Source organism: Lactuca sativa, chromosome 4 (genome assembly GCF_002870075.4).
Source record: "Lactuca sativa cultivar Salinas chromosome 4, Lsat_Salinas_v11, whole genome shotgun sequence".
NCBI lineage: Eukaryota > Viridiplantae > Streptophyta > Magnoliopsida > Asterales > Asteraceae > Lactuca > Lactuca sativa.
In genome coordinates, this window is record NC_056626.2 from 353,889,964 (window position 1) to 353,900,493 (window position 10,530).

Sequence of the window (10,530 nt, forward strand, 5' to 3'; positions counted from 1 at the left end):
TGTGCCTTTAATTTTAGGAGCCGATAGGATTTTGTTCGATCTCTGCAGTGATTTCTGATTTTTTGGTTTTTTATTTGATGATTTTGAAGGTATGTTGAAATTATACCTCCATGATTGTTGCTCACTATGGATTCGTACATGTGCTAGGGATTCAACTTCCAAGAATTTGCAAATGGAAGCCAAATGGGAAGCTAATATCAGTAGCTTGTTGGATAAAATCAAACCACCGCTACTCGAAGATGCAGGTCTTGAGGATTGTGCACTTCCTTCGGACTCAATACAAGAAGCGTTCCCGAAAGCGGCCACGCTGTCCGATGACATATTTTCCACGACTCCGGTGATGAATCAGAAGGAGATTGCATCAATGATCTATGGCCTGGAAACAAATCGGATAGACTCATCGGATTTACAAACTATCAATTTGATTGTTTAAGTTCATAAATGGGTTGAATGCATATACTTCCACTTCTAACATCATCCTAATTTCATTTTACAAACTATCATTTTTTATGTTTTTTGTTTTAAAATATCAAGATTAGAGAAATTATGGTGTTTAGGAAATTGGCTAAGCGGTAAATGATTTGTGTGATGTGTGGAGTTTAGAAAAATTATGTGTGTGATGTGTTGTTTGCATGTAAGTTCCTTAATCACCTTTACATTTGAAAGGGTTGACGATTGATTTCAAAAAACACTCTTTATTTTTGTACAATTATAACTGGACACATGAATCCTGTTTGCACCCACTGATTGGCTTCAAGCATTGATCCAATGCAATATAACATATAAGACATATTGATATCAGTTATGACATCTCCATCTCTAATCAGGTAGGTTATGAAATGTTAGAATTAATCGATTATTTACCAAGGTCACGTGATTATGCATATGGTTGGGTTTAGATTTATTTATAGTTTTATATGTTATGTTTTTATTAATAGTTTATTAGGTAGAATAGGTATTTTGGTTTGACTGAATTCGTTGGAAGATTGAGTCATGGGTGTACCGGTTCTTTAGGTGAAGTAATGGGTAGAACTATAAGGCTACTTTCATGCTCACGTGGTACTCTATAAGGCTATATATTGCCATCTCTTTTCATGAATAGAAAAGTGTGTTTTTCCTCTGTTAACTTCTGGACTCTTCCTCTTTTCTTTTCATTAACTATTTTTATATTGTGAGCTTTCTTTCATCCGTGAGTTTTGACATTTGAGTGGGAGATTTCAGAATTCAGAATCAACATGAAATGCCTAAGATATGTCAATTGCAATCATATTTGTTTGATTGTTGCAATGATACGAGGGCGGCTGCAAGTCGGGATAGATACGACTTCTTATAATCAGATTTAAAGTCTAACCCTCACAATCTGAAGCTAAAGGTGAAATCTTTGACTTAATATCATTTTTTTTAAATTATTCCTCATTTTGTTGATTTATTTCGGATGAAGTGGCAACATAAGAGGACATGATGAATATTCAAGCATCTGGTGGTCATGGTTTAACAATGTTGATGTAGTGGTGTAGATACATGGTTAGGATAGTTGCAAAAAATCATTTGGTGTACAAATATTATAGGTCATGACCGAATCCTCTTTACATAATTGAAAAGGGAATAACCACTCTTGAGATAGTCAAGGAGGTTAAATTTCCCATACCTGCATGTTGATATTAAATTTTCTATTAATTGACTTCAATATTATGGATTTTATCTAAATGAAGAATATAATAAAAATAAAAATATATACATACATTAATCTCAAGTTTTTTTTAGTGAAACCTTATAATATGGTTAACGTATTTTGTAACTAAACTAATTCATTATTTAATAAAGATATGTATGGTATTTTTTATGGTTAATTGTTAAAAAGATACTAATGGTATTTTTGTTTTATGGTTAATTTTTAAACATTAGTTATTAATTTAACATATATTTAGTTTAGTTTCAAACATGTTAATGATTTATTGATTTTGATGCGGTGCAAAAGCATCAACTTTAAACAAGTTTTCGAAGGGTTTTACATTTTTTATTGTTCGGGACTGGTAAAAGATTTTCTTTCTATATCTCTTCCGTCTACAACATGATGATATTAATTTAAAATAACGACAATATGGTTATGGTTAACATATTAAATTTTGTAAAAAACTTAATGATTGCAAATCTATTGATAATGATTACTTATTTTTATAATTTGTATGTTATTTTACTTTGCGAACCGTGGTTTCCATGACTTATAACAAAGTATATATATATATATATATATATATATATATATATATATATATATATATATATATATATATATATATATATATATATATATATATAGGATATAGCAAAGTATATAACAAAGTATATAAGATATAGATCCGGTAAGAATTTTTTTTTAGAAGGAAGGTTAGAAGTTTTTTTTCTACATATTTTTTTGACGAACCAAAAAAAATGAATCATTAGATGATTCATTTGTAAGATGATTCACAAGAAAAAATTCTCAAAAAAACATCTATATGATTCATTTTTAAGTAAATTAAGAAAAAATTCACTTTTATGACAATTTTAGTGAATAACAACAAAATCATTATATAAATGAATCATCGAGATGTTTTTTTGAGAATTTTTTCTTGTGAATCATCTTACAAATGAATTATCTAATGATTCATTTTGTTTATTCGCGAAAAAAATATGTAGAAAAAAAACTTTTTATCTTCCTACCAAAAATTTCTTTCTTATTTGATATTGACTCCACATATATATATATATATATATATATATATATATATATATATATATATATATATATATATATATATATATATATATATATATATATAAGAAGGTTTTTTACGGAAAAAAAATGTTATTTTAATTTCCACAAGTAAAGTAATAATGAAGGTTCTAGGATTAATAAATTGAGGGTAGAAATAACAACTCCCATAAATTTATCGACGGTGCATTTAGTTCCCAATTTTTTTTTCCTTTTCTAGAGACGAGTTTTATATAATAATAAATCCAGTCTGTATGCTTTATGTATCATTGATATTGTAAAATTTTCTGACCGAGAAATATGTTATTATTATTATTTTGTGGGGTATCTGTAATAAGTTGCTTCTGGATTTCAGTAGCTAATTATCTTTTTTATTTAGACTACGCGGTATGGGCTAAAAAACGTTGTTATTACCAAAGTGGATCAACCAAATCACCATTATGACGGGGAACACTGCCCCCCTTCCCCCCTTCTCGTTATAGCTGGTTATTGTTGCTTCTCGTTGACGTTACCACCGGATGAAACGCCCAAAATTTTGAACGTTAGCCCCTTGACTGTTGACAACGGTCACTTGATTAAATAAAACAATTTATTTTTTCTAATTATAAATACATTTCATTCTCATACATTTTATACACAATTTTTATTTCTTTCTATATTTTATAAAATCTACTTCTACTTTAACAACAAAAAATAGAGCAAAATCCAAACACCATCCATCAAACCAAAATTCAAACACACAACCACCACCTCCAACACAACCATTTGTTGAAACGCAAACAGGAATGAGAGAGAAAGCTATAGCGGTTGATATGGAAAATGAGAAAGTTATACATTGGTGGACACCGGATGAAGAAAATGCTTTGGCGCAAGCGTGGTGTGATACTTCAAAAGATGAACGTAGCGACAATAGGATGAAGAAATGTGCTTATTGGGAAGAGGTGCTCAAAAAATTTCACACTATTTTGAAGAAAAAAAAATCGCAATATGGACATGCTTAGTAGCAAATGGATTCAAATTAGCAAGCAGTGCACAAAATTAAATGGTATTTACAATCGGCTTAAGTAGCAACAACAAAGCGGAACCAATGACTTTGATTTGTTCAAAGCTGCGAAAACAATATCGGGTCGAGATGAGACATGTGTTTGAGTAAGAGATAGTGTGGGAGTTGGTGCAATTTGATCCACTAGGGAATAAAATTCCTATATCATAGTAAAATGTTATGTATTAGGTTTAATTATTTTTTTTTTAATATTATGTTTTATAAAAATATATTTTATTAGATATTATGTTTTATTTAAAATATATTTATTTGAACAAAAAAATTAAATTCGTGTCTTTGATTTTAGGAGCCAATAGGATTTTGTTCGATCTTTGCTGTGATTTCTTTTAGTTTTTTTTTTTTTTTGATAATTTTGAAGGTATGCTGAAATTATACCTCCATGATTGTTGCTCACTATGGATTCGTACATGTGCTAGGGATTCAACTTCCAAGAATTTGCAAATGGAAGCCACAGGAGAAGCTAATATCAGTAGCTTGTTGGATAAAATCAAACCATCGCTACTCGAAGATGAAGGTCTTGAGGATTGTGCACTTCCTCCGGACTCAATACAAGAAGCGTTCCTGAAGGCGGCCATGCTGTCCGCTCACATATTTTCCACGACTCCGGTAACGAATCAGAAGGAGATTGAATCAATGATCTATGGCCTGGAAACGAATATGGAGGTGATAGACTCATCGGATTTACAAACTATCAATTTGATTGTTTAAGTTCATAAATGGGTTGAATGCATATAGTTCCACTTCTTACATCATCCTAATTTCATTTTACAAACTATCATTTTTTATGTTTTTTGTTTTAAAATATTAAGATTATGAGAAATTATGGTGTTTAGGAAAATGGCTAAGCGGTAAATGATTTGTGTGATGTGTGGAGTTTAGAAAAATTATGTGTGTGATGTTTGTGTGATGTGTTGTTTGCAAGTAAGTTCCTTAATCACCTTCACATTTGAAAGGGTTGATGATTGATTTCACAAAACACTCTTTATTTTTGTACAATTATAACTGGACACATGAATCCTGTTTGCACCCATTGATTGGCTTCGTGCATTGATCCAATGCAATATAACATATACGACATATTGATATTAGTTATGACATCTCCATCTCTAATCAGGTAGGTTATGAAATGCCTAAGACATGTCAATTGCAATCATATTTGTTTGATTGCTGCAATGATAGGAGGGCGGCTGCAAGTCGGGACAGATACGACTTCTTATAATCAGATTTAAGAGTTTAACCCTCACAATCTGAAGCTAAAGGTGAAATCTTTGACTTAATATCCTCTTTTTGAAATTATTCCTCATTTTGTTGATTTATTTCGGATGAAGTGGCGACATAAGAGGCCATGATAAATATTCAAGCATGTGCTGGTCATGGTTTAACAATGTTGATGTAGTGGTGCAGATACATGGTTAGGATAGTTGCAACAAATCATTTGGTGTACGAATAATATAGGTCATGACCGAATCCTCTTTACATAATTAAAAAGGGAATAGCCACTCTTGAGATAATCAAGGAGGTTAATTTACTCATACCAGCAGGTTGATATTAAATTTTCTATTGATTGACTTCAATATTATGGATTTTATCTAAATGAAGAATACGATAAAAGTATCAATATATACATACATTAATCTCAAGTTTTTTTTAGTGAAACCTTATAATATGGTTAACGTATGGTATTTTTTTATGGTTAATTGTTAAAAAGATACTAATGGTATTTTTGCTTTATGGTTAATTGTTAAACATAATTATTAATTTAACATATATTTAGTTTAGTTTCAAACATGTTAATGATTTAATAACTTTGATGCGGTGCAAAAGCATCAACTTTACACAGGTTTTCGAAGGATTTTACATTTTTTATTGTTAGAATGGTAAAAAAAATTTCTTTCTATATCTCTTCCGTCTACAATATGATGATATTAATTTAAAATAACGACAATATGGTTATGGTTAACATATTAAATTTTGTAAAAAACTTAATGATTGCAAATCTATATATATATATATATATATATATATATATATATATATATATATATATATATATATATATATATATATATAAATATAAAAGAAGGTTTTTTACGGAAAACAATGTTATTTTAATTTTCAACCAGAAAAGTAATAATGAAGGTTGTAGGATTAATAAATTGAGGGTAGAAATAACAGCTCCCATAAATTTATCGACGGTGCATTTAGTTCCCAATTTTTTTTTCTTTTCTGGAGATGAGTTTTAGATAATAATAAATTCAGTCTGTATGCTATATGCTTCATTGATATTGTAAAATTCTGTGACCGAGAAATATGTCATTACTATTTTGTGGGGTATCTTTAATAAGTTGCTTCCGGATTTCAGTAGCTAATATTCTTTTTTATTTCATATTCTTTTTTATTTAGACTACGCGGTATGGGCTAAAAAACACTGTTATTACCGACGTGGATCAACCAAATCACTGTTATGACGGGGAACACTACCTCCCTTCCACCCTTCTCGTTATAGCTGGTTATTGTTGCTTCTCGTTGACGTTACCACCGGATGAAACGCCTAAAATTTTGAACGTTAGCCCCTTGACCGTTGACAACGGTCACTTAATTAAATAAAACAATTTATTTTTTCTAATTATAAATACATTTCATTCTCATACATTTTATACACATTTTTTTTATTTCTTTCTTAATTTTATAGAATCTACTTCTACTTCAACAACAAAAAATGGAGCAAAATCCAAACACCATCCATCAAACCAAAATTCAAACACACAACCACCACCTCCAACACAACCATCTGTTGAAATGCAAACAGAAAGGAGAGAGAAAGCTATAGCGGTTGACATGGAAAATGAGGAAGTTCTACGTACATTGGTGGACACCGGATGAAGAAAATGTTTTGGCGCAAGCGTGGTGTGATACTTCAAAAGACGAATGTAGCGACAATAGGATGAAGAAATGTGCGTATTGGGAGGAGGTGCTAAAAAATTTTTACACTATTTTGAAGAAAAAAACAAATCGCAATACAGACATGCTTAGTAGCAAATGGATTCAAATTAGCAAGCGGTGCACAAAATTAAATGGTATTTACAATTGGCTTAAGAAGCAACAACAAAGCGAAACCAATGGTTTTGATTTGTTCAAAGCTGCAAAAGCAATATCGGGTCGAGATGGGACATGTGTTTGAGTTCGAGAAAGTGTGGGAGTTGGTGTGATTTGATACACTATGGAATAAAACTCCTACATCATAGTAAAATGTTTTGTATTAGGTTTAATTATTGTTGTGTTTTAAAATTAAAGTTTTTTTTTTATTGTAATCTTAATTTTAGTTTTTAAAAATTATGTCTTTTTTTTGTTTTTTTTTAAATTATGTTTTATAAAAATATATTTTATTAGATATTATGTTTTATTTAAAATATATTTATTTGAACAAAAAAATTAAAATCGAAAAAAAAGAACTAAATAAAATGGAAAAAAGTTGGTGTTATAATATGCTCTTATCATGGTCACCATTTCTTCATTTGGTGTTATAACACTATTGGTGACATATGAGGTGTCACCAAAATGATGTTAAAACTTGTTGCGCATACCCAATGCTCTTAAACAATATGATAAATTAAAAGAAACAATTTAAAGAGGTAAGAATGCAAATATACAACAAGTCGTTTATATATAATACATATTAGTTGTGAGACCCGTATGTTACGGGTTAGATAAAACAAAAAAATTAAATATGAATGTTTAAACAAAAATTTATTTAAATTTGAAATTTAAAATTTAAAATTTAAAATTTGAATTTAAAATGAAACATATTTAATAGTATATGAGTTGTAATATTGTAATTTAATGGTTATTTTCAAATAAAGCAATTAATAATCGAGGTTTAAATATGATGTGTTAATTAAAAAAAGATAAACAATGAGAAAATAGCACATGGAAAAAATATTTATTAAAAACTACCAAAAAAATGACATGTATCCAAGTTAATGAGAGACTGACATGTGACAAAATTATTTCATTTATTAGGACACCTACAATGCATTAAATTCATAGAGTTCAATGGATACCCACATCATCTTTTTACAATTCATACAGCTCTATAAATTTTTTTCTACAATACATTGAATTTTACAAAGTTCAATAGAATATTACAAAATGTAATTTATAATAAATATTTAAGAATTAAAAATTTTCTTTTTTCTCATTGAAGAGTTCAATGGCCATTGAACTTCAAATTCATTGAATGCCAATGTGACATCTCATAATGGTAAAGTTTTATCCATTCAATGATATATAGATTTGTCATCTTATTCAACTCTCCCATTAAACTCACCATTATGGATGCTCTTAGAAAGGATGTAGAAATCTGATTTATGTATGGTAATTATATAAATAGAAGGACATATACTTTAACATTCAAACATAGCTAGATCTTTGAAACTAAAAGTAATATCCTAAGAATTTCAAATCAAAATTTTATTCTGAATATATCTGCATGTATCTTGTATTCTTCATCTCTAGAATATATCGGTATATATGTTCTGCTTTGCCTCTTCTGGACAACGCAGCCAATCAATTGTCAGAACCTCTTTGTCCCCTTTTGTTATTCCCAAGAATACAATGTGATCTATGGCTTGCCACTGTCCTCACATCGAACAATTCTAGTTATCTTCTCATGCATCATGCTTCACATACACGCGATCAAACCTCTCTAGATTATTATCGTTTATCAAATAAAGCTGAAAAAAGAAAAAAAAAAAAAAAACCCATACATGTTTTGTCGATAGCTCACCAGTGACCCTAGCATAAGAAATCTGATCCCTTTCAAAGCTCCGACCACGAAACCTTTGCGTCAAATCCACCATGGGATCTGTTGTCGAACAAGCTCACAATGTTAAGATCTTAGGTCGTGGCAACCAGACAGTAGTCTTGGCCCATGGTTTTGGAACAGACCAGTCAGTATGGAGGCACCTGGTACCTCATCTTGTTGACGATTACAAGGTTGTTTTGTACGATAACATGGGGGCAGGAACAACGAACCCAGAATACTTCGATTTTGATAGATATGCGACTCTTGAAGGTTATGCATATGATGTTATCTCGATTCTGGAAGAAGCTAGAGTTTCATCATGTGTATTTGTTGGTCACTCTATGTCGGCTATGATAGGGGCACTCGCTTCCATCACTCGTCCTGATTTGTTCTCCAAAATCCTCATGATTTCGGCTTCTCCGAGGTTTGTCAAACAATTATGCTGATGTTGTTCTTTTGATACCATATTTGGATGTATGTTGACTTTTAGAAACGGTTAGATTTACATGATGTGATTACGTAAGGATTAGGTTAGCTAGCTATGAGAAAAAAACCAAGTTGTTAATTACCATTTAACACAAAGATATTTGCTTAATATGGTAAGTTTTTTTTTTTTCTATCCAAATCATATGATAACCTAATTCACACGATTAAGATGATTGTTAAGGTTTGTGAATGATGTGGATTACTTCGGAGGGTTCGAACAAGAAGAAGTTGACCAACTATTTGAAGCAATTCAGTCAAATTTCAAAGCGTGGTGTTCTGGTTTCGCCCCGTTGGTAGTTGGTGGTGACATGGAGTCGGTGTCTGTTCAAGAATTTAGTCGGACACTTTTCAATATGAGACCCGATATAGCGTTAAGTATTGCACAAACCATTTTCCAAAGCGACATGCGGCCTTTGTTGAGTCATATTACAGTTCCTTGTCACATCATTCAGAGCATGAAGGATTTAGCAGTTCCGGTGGGTGTCTCGGAGTACCTTCACCGATACCTTGGTGGTGAGTCTATTGTTGAGGTCATGTCAACCGAAGGTCATCTCCCTCAATTGAGCTCGCCGGCTGTTGTGGTTCCGGTGCTTCTTAGGCATATCCGTTGTAATATAGCTGTGTAACTGTATTTAGTTTCTATCTTCGGTTTATCTTCGTTGTGTGAACTATGGTTGATAAAATGTTTTCTTGAGTTAATAATAGTATTGTAAATATTTGTGCATGTTTTTCTCTTTCTTGTATTTTAGTAACACTTTTTGTATCTAATGAATGATCTTTTTTTTTTTTTTTTTTTTTTTTTTTTTTTTTTTTTTTTTTTATCTATATAGTACGAGATAGGTTAGCATCTACGGGCTCAGAGATATTGATTTTCAGAACAGGGTAAGAACAATATCTAAACAAAAATATTTATTTATTTATATTCAAATAAACATTACGTACATATTAAAACATTAAACTTGCTTATAAAAAAACAAAAGCTTCAAGATGCTTATTCTCTTCTTCAAAGCATTTGCCAAACTTTATCTATGGACCCAATAAGAATATAATAAGTACAGACTTACAGTTCTGTTTAGAATAGAACGTGATAACCAAATACCCGATTTTAGAAGGTGTTGCATCCCTCAGGCCTCAACCTTTATATTTTTTTCCTGTTGATTTGATTCAAACAAAATTTTGTTATCCATGATCAACACGCCTTTCTTTTATTAATTATTACCTTGATTGTCAAAATATGCGAGGAAGAAAGAAAACTAGTTTTCTTTTGTCCTTGATGCATGTTATAATATAAATAACATGCTTTTGAGACATATGTACTTTCAAATCATTGAGGGTGGACAAAGAAGATAAATCATGGAGCATATAAGTCTTTTTATAAAGGGTTTTAAGACTTACAAATATATGAAAATATGACTCATTTTT

The 10,530-nt window shown here is 30.6% G+C and overlaps 1 protein-coding gene across 1 annotated transcript; it reads left to right on the forward strand.

Annotated features, from left to right (window-relative positions):
* Positions 1-8,298: 8,298 nt before the first annotated feature.
* LOC111918412 (probable esterase KAI2) lies at positions 8,299-9,832 on the forward strand. The gene is made up of 2 exons (XM_023914084.3): positions 8,299-9,046; positions 9,290-9,832. Exons 1-2 carry the CDS (start codon positions 8,676-8,678, stop codon positions 9,732-9,734), a joined length of 816 nt encoding a protein of 271 aa, XP_023769852.1. The 5' UTR covers positions 8,299-8,675; the 3' UTR covers positions 9,735-9,832.
* The last annotated feature ends 698 nt before the right edge of the window (positions 9,833-10,530 follow it).